At 50.7% G+C, this 18,695-nt stretch overlaps 7 protein-coding genes across 7 annotated transcripts; 4 read left to right on the forward strand and 3 right to left on the reverse strand.

Annotated features, from left to right (window-relative positions):
• The first annotated feature begins 514 nt into the window (after window positions 1–514).
• Window positions 515–1,743, forward strand: AFUA_1G15160 (uncharacterized protein). Its single transcript, XM_077803977.1, has 3 exons — window positions 515–811; window positions 862–1,032; window positions 1,094–1,743. The coding sequence occupies exons 1-3, from the start codon at window positions 681–683 to the stop codon at window positions 1,482–1,484; spliced, it is 693 nt and encodes a 230-aa protein (XP_077660146.1). The 5' UTR covers window positions 515–680; the 3' UTR covers window positions 1,485–1,743.
• A 400-nt stretch (window positions 1,744–2,143) lies between these two features.
• On the forward strand, window positions 2,144–3,627 carry AFUA_1G15170 (uncharacterized protein; the record flags this gene model as incomplete). The annotated part of the gene is made up of 4 exons (XM_077803978.1): window positions 2,144–2,381; window positions 2,458–2,875; window positions 2,965–3,485; window positions 3,580–3,627. The coding sequence occupies exons 1-4, from the start codon at window positions 2,280–2,282 to the stop codon at window positions 3,625–3,627; spliced, it is 1,089 nt and encodes a 362-aa protein (XP_077660147.1). The 5' UTR covers window positions 2,144–2,279.
• A 572-nt stretch (window positions 3,628–4,199) lies between these two features.
• Window positions 4,200–5,939, reverse strand: AFUA_1G15180 (heme-dependent oxidative N-demethylase family protein; the record flags this gene model as incomplete). The annotated part of the gene is made up of 4 exons (XM_747794.2): window positions 5,904–5,939; window positions 4,839–5,831; window positions 4,664–4,786; window positions 4,200–4,608 (listed from the first exon to the last, which is right to left on the reverse strand). Exons 2-4 carry the CDS (start codon window positions 5,384–5,386, stop codon window positions 4,200–4,202), a joined length of 1,080 nt encoding a protein of 359 aa, XP_752887.1. The 5' UTR covers window positions 5,387–5,831; window positions 5,904–5,939.
• A 969-nt stretch (window positions 5,940–6,908) lies between these two features.
• On the forward strand, window positions 6,909–8,172 carry AFUA_1G15190 (uncharacterized protein; the record flags this gene model as incomplete). The annotated part of the gene is made up of 2 exons (XM_747795.2): window positions 6,909–7,387; window positions 7,981–8,172. The coding sequence occupies exons 1-2, from the start codon at window positions 7,079–7,081 to the stop codon at window positions 8,170–8,172; spliced, it is 501 nt and encodes a 166-aa protein (XP_752888.1). The 5' UTR covers window positions 6,909–7,078.
• A 515-nt stretch (window positions 8,173–8,687) lies between these two features.
• Window positions 8,688–12,215, reverse strand: AFUA_1G15200 (Hsp70 family protein). Its single transcript, XM_747796.2, has 5 exons — window positions 12,050–12,215; window positions 10,928–11,943; window positions 9,924–10,856; window positions 9,438–9,876; window positions 8,688–9,333 (listed from the first exon to the last, which is right to left on the reverse strand). The coding sequence occupies exons 2-5, from the start codon at window positions 11,528–11,530 to the stop codon at window positions 9,134–9,136; spliced, it is 2,175 nt and encodes a 724-aa protein (XP_752889.1). The 5' UTR covers window positions 11,531–11,943; window positions 12,050–12,215; the 3' UTR covers window positions 8,688–9,133.
• Window positions 12,216–13,181: 966 nt separating this feature from the next.
• Window positions 13,182–14,948, reverse strand: AFUA_1G15210 (carnosine N-methyltransferase family protein; the record flags this gene model as incomplete). Its single annotated transcript, XM_747797.2, has 3 exons — window positions 14,926–14,948; window positions 14,444–14,868; window positions 13,182–14,316 (listed from the first exon to the last, which is right to left on the reverse strand). The coding sequence occupies exons 2-3, from the start codon at window positions 14,572–14,574 to the stop codon at window positions 13,182–13,184; spliced, it is 1,266 nt and encodes a 421-aa protein (XP_752890.2). The 5' UTR covers window positions 14,575–14,868; window positions 14,926–14,948.
• A 25-nt stretch (window positions 14,949–14,973) lies between these two features.
• AFUA_1G15220 (proteasome assembly chaperone 4 family protein) lies at window positions 14,974–18,466 on the forward strand (the record flags this gene model as incomplete). Its single annotated transcript, XM_747798.2, has 2 exons — window positions 14,974–15,195; window positions 15,302–18,466. 2 exons carry the CDS (start codon window positions 14,974–14,976, stop codon window positions 15,545–15,547), a joined length of 468 nt encoding a protein of 155 aa, XP_752891.1. The 3' UTR covers window positions 15,548–18,466.
• Between the last annotated feature and the right edge of the window lie 229 nt (window positions 18,467–18,695).

The following is an 18,695-nucleotide window of genomic DNA, read 5'->3' on the forward strand; positions in this document are numbered from 1 at the left end:
CGGATCATCCGTGACTTTATTCGGGTTTAAAGTGGATACAGAGCTTGGTGTTCACGATAGATAATACTGAATAGCACGGCAATTGTTAGACCAATTGACACTCAACTTTACTTGAATATCTATTGCATTTGACATCATCGTCGCCCCCATCGCGATGAAACGTGGCTGGGGGCTGAAGGCATGCAGCATTCAGCCCTTCAGCGTCCAGTCAGCTTACAGGACAAAGGCCGTCACAGATCGACATAATTAAAATAGTGATAGACTGACAGACTCGGTTAGGTCACATCATGCATGGAGTCACTAAATATAGTCCTGTGCGCCTAGTGGCCTGTTCCTTTGTGACGCGCTTTTAGCTGCATAGATAGCTCATCTCGCTGGTCTAGTATCGAAGTGGTTGGTTCCTCGAGCCTGTCTTTGGAGGCAATATCACTGTAGTCAAAGAGATATTAAGCCATATTAATATTGGCGATCCCCCCCATTCAGTCGTGTTTCAGTCTTTTTCTCTCTCGCTTCTCTCGCGTGCTCGATCTTAGCCAACCACTCCTCTATGTAATCATAATGTTCCGATAACATAACCACACTCGCTTATTGTCACTCGCTCGTTCACTTCTGCTATCGTTGTTTCTGAGTTTGAACCGTCAGATATACCAGATTTTGGGATTAATGTCTCGCCGATAAAAATGTCTTCGTCCCGGTATCAGGAGCTCTGGGTGTCGCAAGAACCCGTACAACCCGCGACTCGAGAGACCGATACTGTGCGATCGGCATGGCAATTGCCGGCGGCTATGGCATCGACGCTGTCGCTTTTGGGGTATGTACTAAAAATAATGCTGCATGAATGTAGGATCTGATAGTGTCCAGCTACATGATGATTCCACTCGCGCTTGAAAAGCCCGAAAATAACCCGCAGATCAACAAGACCGTCCTGACCATCGCCGCCATGGTCTTGATCGGCGTTGCTTATGCGCTGTCCTTTGTGATCGTTTGCGCTCAGATCGACCAACGAGCCTATCTCCTTCACTCTGTCTTTCTGTATGTTTGGCCCAGAGAGGCGTACCAACAAAGCAGACTTCAAACTAACCAAGAGTCCCAGCCCCTGCCTCACATCGAGCCTGTTCGGCCTCTTCAACCTCGTCTTTAGCATCCTCTGTCGCAACATCCTCCCCATGAACAATCTATCAACCATCGTGGTCAGTCTCTGCTGCGCTTTTGTGTTTCTCTACGCGCTAGGCGCATTGTGGATCTATGGACGGACGTTCGCGGACAGGACGCGCATCCAGTACGGCTCTGCGAGCCCGACCCTACTTACCGAGGAGGAGATGCAGCGCCAGCAGCTGCTCCGATTACTGCAGCAGAATGGGAAGAAGAAGAGGTCCAGTGCGAAGGCGGTTCAGAAGACGTTCAAGGTTGATGTGCCGGAGGTTGTAAGTCCGGGGAAAGGGTGGGATCGGTATATGCCGCCGAGGGAGGAGTATTTCATTTGATGGCGCAGGAAACGACACAAGTCATGAATCATGGGAACAGATGCATTATGCGAAGCTGAATATATGCCAGGCACTGCTGATGGTACGTGATAGGTTGGTTAGACCAGGATATCTGCGATATAGTTGGCTGCGGACGTACGGCAAGCCTTCTGCTTGCAAAAGCTTGTGAATCGACTTGCGCAAGCCGCACGTCCGTGGCTAGTCGACCTGCGACTGTTGATAGAACCGCTACAAAATAGATCGCGTCTTGCTCGATGCTATTTTTGCTCCATAGATGTATGAGCCAGTCGCGTCTGCTTGATGCTTGGCTAAACCATGCCCCAGCTGCCTGCTCTTTGTGCAAACCTCATCCGACCTGGAAAATGTGCACTTGACGCTACACTGAAGACATGTGCTCAGAATATCCGGCTAAAATTCTGCATGACCAGATGAGCCTTTAAAATTAATTTTAATCCCGTTGACAATGCTCCAAATGGAGTATTGGCCGGGGTCCAAACTTATAAAGAATCAGAAAGGGGCTATTAATAAAACTGAGCTGGCTGACAATAATACGATGATCCGTACAGCCGAATCTACTCTCAACGGACCGATTAGTGATGCCAATCGTCATCTAAAGTCGGCACATCCAAGCGATGGAGATGCCTCGGCATTTACCAATTCGGGAGTCTCGTGCAGCGCGTGAAGATTTGAGGACGCTGCCATCATCCGCCTTCGAATAATAATTCCTCTTTTCTTTCCTAGATCCTTATCGTTTATCGCCAGATTGCAGCATACATTGCTACCTGATAAATCAACATGGCGAAGCGAGTGACATTGTTCGAACCCCCACCACTGGATGAATCCAAGGCGCCGATCGAAAACGTTTTGGAGTTGACCCCAGTTGTTGACATCGGCCCCGTACGTCTCCTGTTCTTCACGCTGCCTTGAGAAATCTCCACAGGAATCATTCGTTTATTTCTACTGACACGGTTAGGATGTCTTCACCAACACCCGCCCACTCTGGCACCCCCCCGGCGCCCGCGGCATCTTTGGCGGAGCCGCCATCGCCCAGTCCCTCTCGGCCGCAATGCGAACGGTGCCGACCGATTTCGCCGTCCACAGCATGCACTGCTACTTCGTTCTAGCGGGCGACTCGGAAATCCCGATTCTATACCACGTCGAACGAGTCCGCGATGGCCGCAGCTTCATCACCCGCACGGTGCAAGCGCGGCAGCGCGGCCGGCCCATCTTCACAACAACACTGAGCTTCAGCCGGGCCAACAGCGGCGGCAAGAAGCGCCTCGAGCACGCCACGCCCAAACCGAGTCTCGCCGACCCTGCTGAGGGAACCAGAGGCTCGCTGGAGGATAGCCGGGGGCCGTTTGAGACACACAGGGCGGGGACTGTCAACCGTAAGCAAAATTGCCTCCACTCCACTGCCCATGAGCAGCTGGGGCTAGGGACGATTCGAGAGGTGCTGAGATCTGACACTTGAACGCAGGCGATTCGCCCAATCCCGAGGACAAGCGCGTGCGACGGTTCGCTCGCGCGCGGGGCCGCATCTCCGAGGCAGGGGGCCACCAGGCGCACCTCTCCGCGCTGGCCTACATCACCGACAGCTACTTCATCGGGACCGTGGCACGGGTGCAGAACATCCCGCGGTTCTCGTCGCCGGCGGAGCTGCGGCGGGCGCTGCAGGCGCTCAAGAACCCGTCGGACCTGGACGACGAGGACATCGCGCGGGCGATCAAAGAGCTGAAGGAGGAGGAGGCGGCCGATCTGCGGCGGCGGCTGGAGGGCGCGCTGAGCCAGGCGACAAACCAACCGAAGGAGGACCGGAAGGAGGTCGGCATGATGGTTAGTCTGGACCATTCGATCTACTTCCACAATCCGTGGGCGTTCCGCGCGGACGAGTGGATGCTGATGGAGATGGAGAGCCCGTGGGCGGGCGAGGGCCGGGGGCTGGCGATCCAGAAGATCTGGTCGCGGGATGGGACGCTGATTGCGACTTGCACGCAGGAGGTACGTTTACGCTTCCACTCGCTCTCGCGAACATTACGGTTTGGGCTACTGCCTGCAAGAAAACGGCCGCTAACGCTTGTTCGTGTCTTTCTAGGGAGTGGTGCGATTAAAACAGGACGAGCCTGCTCGTGCGAAGATTTAGCGGTTACTGGACTAGACCTGTTTCCATTTCTTTTTTTTTTTCCCTTTTCGCTATTTACTATATTCTGATAGACTCGACGGACACATTGGCCTCTTTTGCTTCTGTTTATAGTTGTCGCCTTTGCTACCCATCCAATTACTGGGGTTCGCGCCAGTAGCAGTAGTATTGGTTTCCAGCGTATACAATGGCACTATTTCAAGCTTTCATCATACTTTCACCATCGAATTGTCAACGTGAAATCGATGCTGTGTATTCGACTTTAATGTTTGCAGCAATCTGCTTGAGCGGCATTTGGCGACAACCCATGAACAAAAACCAAGGAGATAAGAGTAAGGTCTCCCTCAAAGTGTCGAACGCTTGTCTCTCAAATCAAGGATAATCGCCCATGATCGAGCACGATCGAAACGCAAGAGAAATCGCAAAACAGAGCAAAAAGCCGGCCCAGAACGAGAGAATAATGATGATGATGATGATGATGATGCTAAGGACTTTTTGAAATCAGAGAGCCACCCGTCCATATGCTTTTGCAAAAAAAAAGGGGGGGAAACGCGCTAATGCTACAAAATTCAAGGTTATACGTCCAGTTTCTCCGACTCAAGCTGCTGTGAAAATGATCGCGTACGGTTCTCGCAGAATTCGAGGACCTTGGGCCCCCAGATTTCGCGGCCCTTGTACTCGCCCACGTAGTCGGGCCAACTCTTGGTCTCCTTCGCGAGATTCTGGAGTTCCTGCATGGGCAGCTCGTCGAGCGTCGTTAGGAAGGTCTTGACGCCGAAGACGATGGTGCCTGTTTTCGGTAGGCGGCGGAAAGTCTGGCGCTCGCGGCGGATGACGATGTCTTCTGGTGCCGGGTCGGGGTTGTCTTCCGAGAGGGTCGTTGGGCGATAGAGAATCTCGAAGAGAGTCTCATCTGGTCGCTTGACCTCGACGAAGTAGTTGGATCGCTCCATTGGAGAAGTGGGTGTGAGACGAGCGAGGAATCTGTGAGAGTCAGCGTACGCTCTTTGTCTTTATGAAGCTATTCAAGACTACCTACTTGCTAACAGAACTAGCAACCTGCTGGTGCCACAGAGGCACAGGATTGTGAAGCTGGGAGATTGTCCAACCGATGCGTTCCTTGACTGTCCAGCCAACAGGGAAGAGACTGGCACTGGCGGCTCTATTGGCGGTGTCAGTCGGGGGCAAACTGTTAGCGCTTCACTTCAACGTACAAGTAATATTCGCCGTCGGCGTTTTGCATCAGGATGCTCAAATCCTCCATGGTGAGCCGGACGGCGATTTCCAGAGGATCCACCTGTTTGTTCTCCCCCCCGAAGACGAAAGTTTCCCCCGTCATTCGATTGTGGATGGTCGACTCGTTCCCGGACTGCTTCCGCTCAAATATGTGCGGAAATCGCTGGCAAAGAAACTCAACCACTTCCTCCAGCGCTTCGAGACAAGCATCGTACGACTCTGGCAGACATTGGAGAACCTGTTCCCTTTCCTCCTGCAGCAGTCGACTCCGCACAAGATGCTCGTCCATGTAGTTCTTGTCGACTGTGAGCCAGTTCTCCACGTCCAGCTTCCGGATGTCCATCATGACCCGGTATCGCTCCCTTCCTCTGATGGGTTGGGCTGGGTATGGCGCCATGCGCTTGACATCAGTGCAGCCTGCATGCTGGGCTGGTTTCTGAAAATATGAGGCCAGCGCTTTTCGTAGTCTGATGACAAGAAGGGGTATAAGGAGGATGAAGAAGACGGCCCACGACAAGCTATTCATCGCCTTGGACAATGGTGTACAACAAAATCGGATTCAAGCACGATAGAGAAACAAATTGTATAAGACAGAGATGGACGAATGGAAGAAAAAGGAAAGAAAGAAGAGAACCGCAAGAAGGGGAACAAGGAACAACTCTAAAAAAGACTTTCAATGTAATCTACACATCCAGGACGGATTCGACAGGGCACCACGGGCAACGAGACATCGGTTGACTCCGCTCTCCATGGAGGGCAAAGGTCTCAATTATAGTTGCCTGGACCCATGGAGCAACAGAAGATCATCTTGGTCAGACGATTAACTTTCGAGCGAGTCGAGAGGGTCCAGCATTCCGGATTCAGGGAGCTGTCCAAGACTGGACTGGACTGGACTGGACTGAATGATGATACGTTCAAAGTCTTTCCCCGCAAAAGCCGCAATTCGCTGCCTTTGCAAAGGAAAATAGAACCTGACAGCATCCACATGATCAGCAGACGTATTGGGAGATAGTAAGGAGAATATAGTGTAAGGTACTCCGTACCGTATGTTCTCGCTACTCCGTACTACTCAGCTCAGCTCACGGTGTGTTGCGTTGCAAAGCCATGACCAAGCAGGTAGGTAGGTAGGAAAAGCAAGCTCCACAGGGAATCCTTAGTAAGTTAGTAGCCAGTAAACTAAGGGAGTGGGTACCTACACTGTCCAGAGTACGGAGTACACCATGAATTAACGGATGGAGAGATCTAATTGGAGCGCGCCAGACGAAAAATCACGTCGAGATTTCCCCCTAGTCTCCCCGCCTTACTCTAGAGCTAGCTGCCACTTGTGGTACTCCGTACTGTGATTCCATTACTAGAGAGGTATCTACTCTGTAGGTACACATGTAAACAATCAAAGGTGCTACTCAGAGGGGACCCATAGTGAGGTAAGGAGAATCAGACAATGGACGCAACTACTCGGGCATATCCTCACTCATCTCCTCCTCTCCTGACAATAATCCGAATTACACATTGGTAGGCCAAGTCAGGTGCAGCTCACGCGGATACAGTCCGTGCGCCCCATCCCAGACCCCGTGAGCTGAATGGAAATCATCATGATGTGATGAGGATCCCCCTGCCTATCGAGGTGGTCAGGCTCTGCGGCTCCATTCCCAGCGGTATCCCGTCTGCGTTCCCGACTGGACATATCCACCGAAGATCGAGGCCGACGAGGATTCTCTAGCTATAGCACTTGGCACGTATTTTTGTCATCATACTACTACGTACTATATACCTACTTCCACTAGCATCACTAGAAAATAGTACTCCTCCCGACAGAGTAGATAGCTCGAGAACAAATGAAAAAGCGTCCACTGCGATACAGCATGGACCCAACCCGATTGGGAAGTCGGTGGTCACACAGCTTCATCAACATTACCTATGTACACAATCCATTCAGGTGGCGGTGATTCGACCTCATTCCCCCCCCAGTGCTGAGAAATCTGCTGGGTAATTCCCTCCGACCACTTTTTGTCAGTGCGACCTGCATTTTTCCGTACCTCCCAGAGTTGACAGAGTCTCTGACGTATATGGGATAGTTTCAGAGACGATCTTTCACGACCCCGCGGAGATAGCCACTTACATTCGAGGAAATTAAAAGGTAGGGATAATGGCCATGCAAACTACCTGGCAGCGATCCACTTAGCGAGGAGTCCAGATCTAGGATTTTCATTTTTGTCTCATGGTTATGGAGCCATTCGGTGGTACCGGATTGAAAACCATCTATCATCAATATATCATTTGCCAGGTTACTGATATTACTGCCTGCTCGGTCCACTCGAATAATCCGGGGTTTTGCGCTGCAACCGCCAGTACCAAACTTGCGCAAAGCGCGCTTGCCGCTATCCCTTCGCACGACATTGTTTGGGTTGTGTGGAGCAAGCTCATTGTCGAGCTGGTGGGATTCGAGTTGGGGATTGTTGAGAGACGTGACGGGCTCCTGGAGGATCACCCATTTCCATGTTGTTCAGAATCAGTCGATAATTTTCTAGTGTGTGTTTTTCATCTACAATTGCTTTTTCAGTGGCCTCGTAGAGCTGGTCCTCAGACACAGTCCTGCACAGTGCCAACTGCCAACGCTAACTGACTTTTGTTCCTCCCGACCAGAGAGAGGCTTGACTACTGTAGCCTACCGAGCCACTAACTCCAGTAGCTCCAAGAAGACTCGATTGTCTGTGAACTCTAAAGATGGGCTGATCTGCTATCTGGTGCGGAATTGCTTTTTTTTTTGTGTACCCGCCAGCTTGTCACTCCTCATGGTTGTGAGCTCGTCAGTACTCGGGAATAGCTACTGGTACCTGAACCGAGCACATGGAATGAAACCATGTTTTTCAAAGCCTCATCACTATCACCGTTCAATAGACTAGGCTAAGGTCCTACACACAAACTGCAAAAGGGAGTCACGGGATAGAAAAGGCCTGTCAGTACTCCGCACAGAGTGTCAGTTGTTTCAACCGAGACTCCTCTGGCCAGGCTCTACAATAGCCCAGCAATGCTCCACCAACTCCTCCTTTAGTCAACCACTGAAGAGATCCCTCGTCCAAAGCGAGCCTAAGAAATCTAACTGGTTAACTTAGCTCCTAGCTCAAGGCTGTGCAAGCTGAAGATCTGCGTCCCAAGCCCAAACCAGAGCCAGGGCTGACACTGTCCGTGCTCTGCACCGCTGCCACCGACTGGGTTCTCCGCATCCCATCTCAGGTCATTTCAGCCATGGACTCATTGATGCTCTGGAAGTCTACTCTGCACGGCATCGAGTCTGAGTCATCAGCCATCTGAGTAACTAAGTACTTATCAAGATACTTTCGACTACGGAGTGAAACAAAACGCAAGTACTCCGTCCTGCGTCTCCCCGAGACGCAAAGAGAAGACTTCCACTATTATTGCATGCATATAACTTAATCTTCTCGCTTAGACTCTTCGCCTCCCCTCCCCCCGGGGAAAGATCATTTCCAAGTCCCATAGGGACGTTTTGCATCAGCTGACTTTTTTTTTTCATCATTGCTGACGCATCATTCAATCTGGACTAGACGGTAATGTAGATGCAAGCTGCACTACTGCCTTGGACCTCAGGGACCTGGAACCCCGTGGACGCTGAATCTGGATGCGAAGGGATGGCCGACACGTGCAAACAACATGTCAGTGTCATGTAAGGGAGGCAGGAGGTCACTCGACTACTCCGTACTGCTACCAAATCTACCTAGGGTATTCTCTCATTGTATAAGCCATTGGCTCGAGTTGGCATCCACGTTTGTCAACGGCGTCTGCAGTGTGGCCTGGGTATCCCTGTTCCTGACCTGTGTAACCTGTGCCTCTACCCAAGGTGGAGGGTTAGGCAGGATCTACTGTCAAATATACAAGACTCATTCTGTTCCGAGATTCCGCCGGATACTATATATCAGGTTCAATTAAAGTCGTCAAAAATCATGGAGGTATCTAGGTAAGAAGAAGAAAAACAAACAGGACATGACCACACATCATATACGAGCATCAGAATCTTCCAAGTGGCTCCGCACATGCCGTATAAAAGAGAAAGATATAGACTCCGCATCCATCCACACTCATCAGTTGACGCGCTGGATCATTTGAAAGCAGCCAATGGCTCTTAGAGTCCGTCCGCGAGTAGCAAACTTCTATATAAATCATAGCCATGACACGCAAGGATCCATGCTGCCTACTCTCGGGATTAAAATCATTTCGTAATTTTTTTGTTGTTGTACTTTTTTTGTGGTCGTAGTGTCTACCGGAATTTGGCTCGGCATCGGCCCATAACTTCACCCTGGCAAACCAGCTCGGCACTGAACTCGCTACCATCGAGGGTCAGGTAGATGTCGAAGTATACTCGGTAGAATGTGCCCTGTGGTGTGTCCATGCGCTCAAAGTCGGTCTCGAGATTCTTGCGCGATAGGTCCGATGTCAGGGTTACAACCTCTTTGATGCCTGTATCGTACGTCAGTCCACGTCACTGGTCATAACAACAACAACAACAACAACAAAAAAAAAAAAAAAAAAAAAAAAATATTGAAACAAATTCAAGCACTTACGCGGATCCTTGGTGTACTCTGGACAGACATCCTCGTCACAAGCGTACAGAATGTCCTCGTACATTAGTGTCGCGCCCGGCGCCACCTGTCGGAAGAAGCTGACCTTGACCGGTTCGCCGATTTTGACTCGCTCACCCTTTTGGACAAAGATCTGTCGCGTGTACTTGCACCGGTCTCTGCCGTCCAGACTGGGAACACGGTACTGTTCTGGGTGATAGCCTTCCTTGAACGGCTGGAGAGTGGCCATCAGGTAGTGCCGACGTGCCACTCGGTGGGTGATCACTCGTTCCGTGATACCTGCGGTCACAGCTCCTTTGACAATCGCGGCAACCGAGTCCATGGGTCGCACCACCTTGGACTGATACTGAGGCGGTACATGGAGCTTGATCTGCTGGAACAGATATTCCGAGGCACCGAATCCACCAACCACAAGAACGTTCTGCCAAATCGTCAGTGAGAATTTCAGCATAGTCGAGATGAACCTACCTGAAGCGATCGATTCTGCGCTTGAATCGCGATGATCTGGTTCCGAACCAACTCGAGAATGCGGTTGACGACAGGCTCGAAGCATTGAAGGATTTCCTCATTGGTAAATGTCATGTACCCTTCTTCGATATTAGCCTCGGGGAAGTCTGCTTCGATACCAACATCCACAGCCCACTTCTGGCCATTGTTGCGGAAATCGGCTTTGATGCGGTTCTCAAAGTCCATAATGCACTTTGCATACACCTTGCCCGCGGTTCTCGAACCGTCGGGCAACTTCATCTTGCGAATCTTGGCCCGCAAAATGTTGCTGAAATTCCGGTTCAGAGCCGTCGAACCGCAGGAATCGCCCGATCCCGCTGTACACTCCGCCACGCTGAAGGGCTGCTCCTCTTCGACCTCGTACGCAATCAGATCCACCGTTCCTCCACCGCAGTCCACAATCAGGATCGCATCCCCGACTTTGAGCTGAAGCAGACCGGTCTTCGCGCAGAACAGTGCGGCAGCCTCGGGCTCCGAGATCAACGTCAAGCGATTATCGTTCTCGTCGCGCAGAAATCCGGCCTGCAGGGCCGCCGCCCTGGTCGCTGCCTTCCCTGCATCATTCCAGATCGCAGGCACGGTGAGATAGTATCGGATATTACGCTCTTCTCGAGTGAACACCTCACCAAGAGTCTTCTGTAATTGCGCCCGCATCGCTTGTCGCAACTTAAAGAGGTAATCGGCAGCAACATCAATTTCTGATTTGCCGGGAGGAAGAGGCGGTAGGTTGATGGGGTCGATATAAGTATTGCCGGAGAGCATGAGCTGTAGTTTGAACCATTCGACCTTTTGCACGCCGGTCTTCGGGTATCCAGTGGGTGCCAGAGCCTCCGCAATGTCCGGGCCCCAGCCTACCACCTTCTGATATTGATCGTAGTACAAGACGGTGGGAATCTAGATGAAACTCGAATAGTCAGAAACAACAAGCGCCAGGCGATGTTTTCCATAGAATTCTAAGCGCCCACCTTCTGCTTGGTATGCGTTCCTGCCCCAGGCCATTCTGTGATGATATCTTCGCGAGCCTCATTGTTGGTCGCAAAGGCGAACGCGACACCGGAGAATGTTGTACCAAAGTCAATACCAACAATCAGCTGTGCCTTGCTCCGACCAGCACCCTCGACTTCGACCGCGGGATTCCGTACGTTATACTGAGGCTGCGGCAACGAAGGAGGGATTCCATGTGGAACAGGTTGCTGCAACGGATACCCAGGCGGAGCGCCCACGGGCTGGACAGGCTGATGGCCGTACTGCACGTTGGTGTTTAATGGGGGTGGGTGATGAGCCAACTGTTGGCCGGGCGGCATGGGGCTGGTTGGCCGGCCCGCGGTGTTGTAAGTATAACTCGGAGGGCGACCCAAGGTATTCTGATTGTTCATGGGGAGACTGGTCGATGAGGAACTATGGCCAGAAGGCGGAGAGCTGGGGGAGGTGGCGGTTGAAGGCGGGGCGACGAGAGTGTGGGTGGACGGGCTAGGACTGGCGACTTGGGTAGCGGAGACGGAGACGCTACTGTTGTTCTTATTGCGTTTGAAGCCGAAGGATTTAAATCGTGAGCTCATCAGGTCCATGTGAAATGACCTGTGACGGAGGCAACCCGAAAACAGGAGACAAGGAGTTCAGGAGAAGGACGAGGGAGAGGGAGAAGGGGCGGGGAGAGGGGGGAGGGGGAGGGAAAGAAGGAAAACAATGAAAGAGACCGAGTCAGCCGGTGATGGAGAAAGAGGAAAGTCAGTGCTTGCAAAGGGCGGATGAAACAAACAACTCCTTTGAAGATTTTTTTTTTCTTTTCTTAAGCTTTCTAATCTGGATGGGTTAGGCAGAATTTGGGTGGAGGAAGAGGATGAACGATAATGATGGAGGAACACGAGCAAGACTGGATGAATGGAATCAAGGGATCAACTGTGGTGATTTAGTTTGCATGGGGGCAAGGCTGACACTGTGGAGGCGTCACAGAATACTGGACGTGCTGGATCATCAAAGACTAACCAAATCGATAAGCTTCATCAATATTGATTGAATTGTATATTGGAAGTGATTATGAATTGATGAGATGACATGCAAATGGATGCTTATTGTTATGTACTGACCTGACCTTGCTTATGGCTCCAGCACTTGGCCACAGCCGTTAGTTACTAATATGTCCTGTGCAATGCCACAGTTCCTGCGTCGACATTAATCTGGAAGTTTGAAGATATCGAGTCCTTTTGTTTGGTTATTACATTTTCTATCTTTAGTATCTCATTCCCAGTCAAGGGCACTGCGATTGACAGCTCTCCTCGCCATGGATATGGATATCCGAGCCCGACTCAGTCCCTGGTTGCCAGTATTGTCATGTATTGTACTTTACCATACATCTAAAACACCAGCCAGGAATCTGCCTGGTGTCCTACCGCATAAGTGTGACACGTTTTGATAGAAGCCTTATTAGTATGGAGAACAAGCGATCAATAAAGTTGCAAGCATTGCCACTACAATCCATCCAGCATGAGGTGATAATTGTCCTCATGCTCCACAGATATCCAACGCTCTCCCGTTCCTGAAACAGAAAGTGGAGAGAATTTCGGTCCTGAATCCGAGAATCGAGAATCAGGATACGAGCGATCTGCCTTGCCAAAGTGGAGACTGTCCGTCAAACCACCATCTCCCAACCTACTCCGTAAGTTTCCATCAGGTTCATTGACCATCGGCTTCGTTGGACGCATTTCCCACTCATAGACAGTGTACAAAGAAAATCACGTTCCTGACTGTCATTGCCCACTGTCACTGCGAGTACTCCATCTAATTGTCTCGGTAGATTTGTGGGAAATCACAGAACAGCCACAACCCAGCCACTGCACTAGAGCTGCTAAGCCATGTTCCTTTTCTTTGTTTGTCTAGTTTGTCTGCGGCTGAATCATGTATCTGTACTCCGTAAGGTACTCTGTACGGAGGCTGTGTTTCGTATGGTGTGATACCGTATCCAAAGTACCAGACTTCCGAGTCTCAAGGCTCAAGCGTTCATCGGGTACTTATTTCCTGCTGTATACAGACGTGTGCCTTATGTACTATCGATGTTATATATTTCTGAGCGAGCCAGCAGTTTCATGTGTTAGTAATATATACCGGGTGGTGAGCAGCAATAAGCCGACCCTTGATCTCCGAGGCGTGTTAGACTCAACTCGCAAGGCAGATTTTCACGATCCGTTTAAGTGCGTCTAGAGGAAAGCCTCTTGCATTACTTCAATTTTGGATTTCGGTCTTCTTGCGCGCTACCCAATGTGAGGGCCGGTACAAGTTCTGCAGCATACTCTCTGGATCCTGGATATAACCACACAGGGGTCGGTTTTCCGCCGACAGCCGTTTCTCGATGCTGAAGCCCATTCGCTCAACAAGGCAAAACACTTCTTCTTCTGTCAGTTCCACATTCCCCGGCTCCCCGATGCCCTGAGAGTGATCACTTCCACTGCCATGGCCTTTGTTACTACCGTCCTCAAAGTGCCACAGTAAGGGCCCAAGGTTGATCCAAAGACCGTTGGGCTTGAGGCAATGTCGGATGGTTTCGATATAGCGAATAAGATTCGGGGCTGTGTCAATGAAAAAAACGGTAGCCACGGCATCGAACGCCTCCTTGTTTGAGGGATTGTTGTAGAGCACGACGAAATCCGCCGCCGACATGCTCATTGTTCCAAATGCCGACGAGTCCTCGGCTTGAGCCTCCATCATCACTGTTGCAGGGTGCTTGTCCGGGATCATGATTTTCTGTAGTTGTTGTTCGCGCGACAGGAGGTTGGAGAAGTGCAGCGCGAACGGGTACAAGGCGTGCTGCTGAGGACCGCGGGTGTGGTTTAGAACCCAGCTGCTGGCCAGCAGCTGGTGATATGAGATCTCGTTGCCTTCTGCGGCGAAGCCTGCTTGACAGATCTCGAACACCAGTCTTCCCAGGCCGGCGCCCGGGACGAGCACCCGGATCTCGTTCCTGTCAGAGTGCCGGGTGTCGAACTCGTCGCGCAGATCACGGAGAACAGGCTCGTAGCATATCTCTCTCTCGGCTCTTCCCTCGGCGCTCCAGTCGCGGTAGAACTGGCGGATGGTTGAGTGCGCCTTGTTGACATCTGAAGACGTGGCCGTGCCGTGCCAGTTCTGCCGTGGATCATTGGGATCCGGATCGGCTGGTAGACCGAACGACGCGAGGCCTGCCGCGAGAATCGAGTCCGCGATGTCAGCATTGACATCGATAGCGTCATCTACGCGGTTGAAGTTGTCCAAGAGGGAGAACGGGGGCTCTGCCAGCATCTGCCAGTGCGACGATGGAAGAGCATAAAACGCTTGCCGGCGGCGATGTGTAGTGTTCATGTGTGCCGTTCTCCGATATTGCCTGGTCCAGGTCAGCAAAATATGGCTGTAGAATTAGCAGGATGATATTCTCAAAGGAAGATCAAAGCCAATGCATCTCGAATCGAAATGATCACAGACTCTGGCGACCTCTGTATAGCCTCACACACCTGAAAGAATCCAACGTAGCAAAGAGAACCCGTCGTTCTTCAGGTTCTGCCAGAGGATCAAAATCCCCGGACCAGCTTCGAACGTCTTCCGAGTCATCAACCTGATCATTTTGTTGTAGTTCGGTTGCCATTGTTGCTGAAGTCCTACGGAGGGGCTCGTCTCTGGCCTGGCTTCCAATTGCGCAAAGCTCAGAAGCGCAATGACTATTTCATTGCAACTTCAATGCGTGTTATTGGATCTAGTATCTTATACGACTGACATGTGCTGTTCGGATATTGAGAGTCTGGAAGAACTCTCTTTTGTCTGCGCACTGCGGTGGTGAAATCCGTGGACCCGCTCTATTTGGCGGGGAAACATCCAGAAAGCGGTGCTTCATTATCCGCGACATATCAGTTTGCACCACAGACATCGCTCACCTTTCTATCTACTCACTATAGATTAGCCAGACACACACCATACTTGTCCAAATCACAGGAGATACCTTTATTTGATATATTCAAGTCGTAAGGAGAAATCTCAGACTCTCGACATGACAACAGCACAGCCGGTCGCACCACAGACTGAACTTGTTACTCCGGCCTACAAACCACAAGAGATCTCCTTCCCATTACCAAAAGCACTCCATACGACCGCACACGTCCATTTGACCATCCTAGAGACATGCGTCACAATATTCCTAGCTACTACGACACCAGGCGAGCCCGGAGGCTCGCTGAAGCCGATGGGAAGTTTCATCTACGCCATGCCTGATGTAAGTTCCCCCCTTCGGGTCAGATATAATTTCATAGCCTGCCGGCATTTGTTCCAAACGATGATATGCATCTTATAACATCGAATAAGTCGATGACGTATGACAGCGCCATTCTCCCCGTTCGGTCATATCAACTGTGTTATACTCCTCCCCCTCGACGGAGGAATATACGTCCCGAGTCGCCAAGATCCTGGCCCGACGGATGAGCCTCCCTGTCTACGTGGGCTGTAGCATCGATCCTCGGGCCCTCGAGTTGGCCGTTGAGGAGGAGATGGAGGGTTTGAGTAAGTTGGTGGAGGTAATTATGGATAGGTGGGAGAAGACGAAGAGTCAATCCAAAATAACTGGATGATATCTCCAGTCGCTGTCTTTCTCCAATCTGCATTTCTGGATTGCCATGACAAGAATGCATGCTACTAATGCCGCCTTCTGTGCCACACATATGGGGCTTGTCTCACGGTTCTTCGAACCGAGGGTGCGCGGTGAGTGCTGAGTGTCAGTGGTCAGCTAGTCACTATTCTACTGGCTCCCTTTGAAACTTCAATACCCGGAAAAGTTCTAATGTGCGTATCACCATATCGGTACGGAGTAATGAGTGAAACACAACCTCCATCAAGCTGAATCATGATATATATGCAAGGATTAATATGTCTCGGAGTCCACTTTCTCCATATTAATGGTGATCAAGGTTAGCGGGCATCGGTTGGGATCTGCTTTATCTGAATCTGGCTTAGTAGTGAGTAGATTTGGTGTCAATGTCTCGGATAGTGATCCCCTGGATGAGATGGTCCGCCCCGGAGCAAGCTACTGCTGCGTGCATACCGAGTTCCGATAGGGCTCACTCGCAGCTCCGTAAGCATGCGATTGCTTTGCAATTCGAAGCGAACGACAGGTCCGACTAGTGCTGACATAGGTCTGATGTCAGGGATGGTTGTATGATGTTGACACGGCATGACCGCGATGGGCCGCGGAATGGCACGCCTATGGGGCAACCATGGAGTGTCGTCCAAAGGAGAGAAGGATTCTCTAGCCGGTGACGCTGTCACCCTGTACGGTGCATATGCCCAAAAGAAGTGAATCGGACATGGGCTGATGGAACATAAGAAACCGATTCGGCAACGATTCCGAGGAGCCAAGCCAGCAGGGATCAGGGAGTGGATCACTGTCTCATATGCTAGGGAATTAAGTAATCATCAACAGCTTGACGTCTGACCCGAGCATGGCCGACGTGGCCTCTGGCGAATAAGTAGAATTAGGTCGGCTAGCATCATCTCTGAAACCTGAGTATGCGACACTCTTCGTGGCTCTAAGCGAGGTGCTAGTGTAGTGTCTCTTGGTCAATCTCAAAGCTCAAACGAGAGAGAGAAGGCGGCAAGGATACGGAGTACTCCGTATTGAGATACAACCCATCGCGTGGCCAATGAATGTCAAGTAGTTGGCAAGAGTCCATTTAATTTGGCTCGCAGTCGATAGATAAGAGCAAACACCGCAATGTCTTGCCAATGTATCCTTTATGAGGAAATAATTAATTACCACGGACGTCGAGGGCCAAAGCCACAGCTCAAAGGTCAATGCATAGCCACGTGGACTGTTATGTTCAGGGGATTCCAGGCAATGGCCGCTCCTCTGTGGACAAGAGGCCATTCGACCGAGGCTTACACCACGGATGAGAAGCGCAGCCAAGGCAAGTTGAATCTGCTGAATACAAAGAGTCAGGGATAAGACGTGCACCCCTTTCTTGACCTCGCGGAAATCCCCGAGTGTTGCACTTGGCTTTACCGACGACCTACTACGGAGGATATATCTATCGGGATTTACTGTTACATAGATCCCCATAACTCATATCCGAGATTTGTGGAAATAAATCATTATCATTGAAAATGGGATGACGAAAGCTGCTCATCCTTCGGCTTCCCCAACAAGCCGTCATTCAAGTGGATTCGTAGTACGTATTCTGGCGAATCGGTGCGTCCAGGTGTCTGAAATCCTCACCACATTGTGAGTGGAGCCCGAAAGCCTAATGTATCCAATCAAAACATGCTGCAACACGCCAGAGTCTGCCTCCATGTCTCCCGTGCGGCAACAGTTCCGTAAGTCCTTCAATGCTTTTTGATTGGATCGGCTCCTTTAATGCTGTGACGGGCACACGAGAGGTAAATGGCTGCTAAGTTTAGGCTACCTCCACCCTGGAAAGCGATCTGGTGTCCAGTAACGAGCTATCTTACGCGACCCGGAAGCCGAAGGTGGTATCTTACAGGTTGGTGATGAAATGAGGGTGTGCAGCCTATCAGCCATTCTTTGTGTATGGAGCACTCCATGCAGTTTCCCTGTGAGCGTTCAGTGCGTGTGGTTCAATGTCTCTCCATGGCAAGTCGACAACGATGTATTCGTCGCCCTTGTGTTCGGTATTATTTGGCCATTGAATGGTGCCACTGGAGTAATAACTCGCCCATGGCGTCGATATTGACCGAAAAGGATACTCAATGTGTTGAAGGAAACTTGGAAATGACCTCTCTGCTCTTTAGAGCTGTCAAGATGAAACAATAAAATTGCTTTTTTTTTTGCCGAGGTGTCAAGATTGGTTGTTCCTGATCTTCTCGTATGAATCTGACCGCATCCCTTCAATAATCATAACCACTCCATCGTTGACAGGGAAGGAAGAGGGTATGCCAGCCCCCAAAGAACCTGCATCCTATTAATAGTATGACAATTTTTGTACCTGGTTCAGTCCAACGCAGGAGAAAAGGACCCCCTGCAAGGCAAACATGTGTAAGTGAAGTATGTGACAGTTTCAGATGGTAAGTGCCACACGAGGACGAACCGGAACGGGCATCAAAGCAGCTAGTTGTAGCAGGCGCCTGGAAGCAATGCACGAGCCGCCTTGCTGGACTCCGTACCTTCCCATAAGTCTACAGGATGCATAGCAATAATGTTTGGTGATTGCCTAGATTTGTTGTTGTACGGGTGTTTTTTCCGACTCTCTTCTCTCCCGATTTTGTGATGGTTCTGCATAAGGAATGTATTCCTAAGATAACCTGCCTCTTTTAAAGTTGTAATCGAAGATCACTGCATACTTCGATTCATCAAAGTACTAAAAGAGTTACCCTTTATTGTCGTAGCCATTCAGCAAACCACTTTCCGATGGTGAAATCTGGCGATGGTTGAACAACACGAAAGCCTTAGTAATAAGATGACTCCACTTTCAGTGGCACACCCAAAGCATTGCCGGCCAGGCGGCTGGATCGACGCAGGAGTGAATGCAACGAAAAGAACCTTAGTATCAACGCACAGCTTACTGCTATTGTCATTGATCGGCGGAGCCACCAACACGAGGCACTATGGCAGAGGACGTTCTCCGTACTGCCTGGAGGTAACTCGGGCGAAAGACGGTCTTTGACCAGTCACAGCGCAGGGTCGACAAATAATGGAACCCCCCTCAAGAAATGGCTCGGATTATTGGTTAAGCAATAGATACCTATGTAGCTTTAGAATTGAATTCA

This window comes from Aspergillus fumigatus, chromosome 1 (genome assembly GCF_000002655.1).
Source record: "Aspergillus fumigatus Af293 chromosome 1, whole genome shotgun sequence".
NCBI lineage: Eukaryota > Fungi > Ascomycota > Eurotiomycetes > Eurotiales > Aspergillaceae > Aspergillus > Aspergillus fumigatus.

Bases quoted from the DNA above. Each gene is read 5' to 3' on its own strand.
- AFUA_1G15160 (XM_077803977.1), top strand. From the start codon at position 681: ATGTCTTCGTCCCGGTATCAGGAGCTCTGGGTGTCGCAAGAACCCGTA. The intron at 812-861 runs GTATGTACTAAA...GATAGTGTCCAG, and splicing joins TCGACGCTGTCGCTTTTGGG to CTACATGATGATTCCACTCG. The intron at 1,033-1,093 runs GTATGTTTGGCC...CAAGAGTCCCAG, and splicing joins CTCCTTCACTCTGTCTTTCT to CCCCTGCCTCACATCGAGCC.
- AFUA_1G15200 (XM_747796.2), bottom strand. From the start codon at position 11,530: ATGGACCTGATGAGCTCACGATTTAAATCCTTCGGCTTCAAACGCAAT. The intron at 9,877-9,923 runs GTAGGTTCATCT...ACGATTTGGCAG, and splicing joins CGCAGAATCGATCGCTTCAG to AACGTTCTTGTGGTTGGTGG. The intron at 9,334-9,437 runs GTAAGTGCTTGA...CGTACGATACAG, and splicing joins AGAGTACACCAAGGATCCGC to GCATCAAAGAGGTTGTAACC.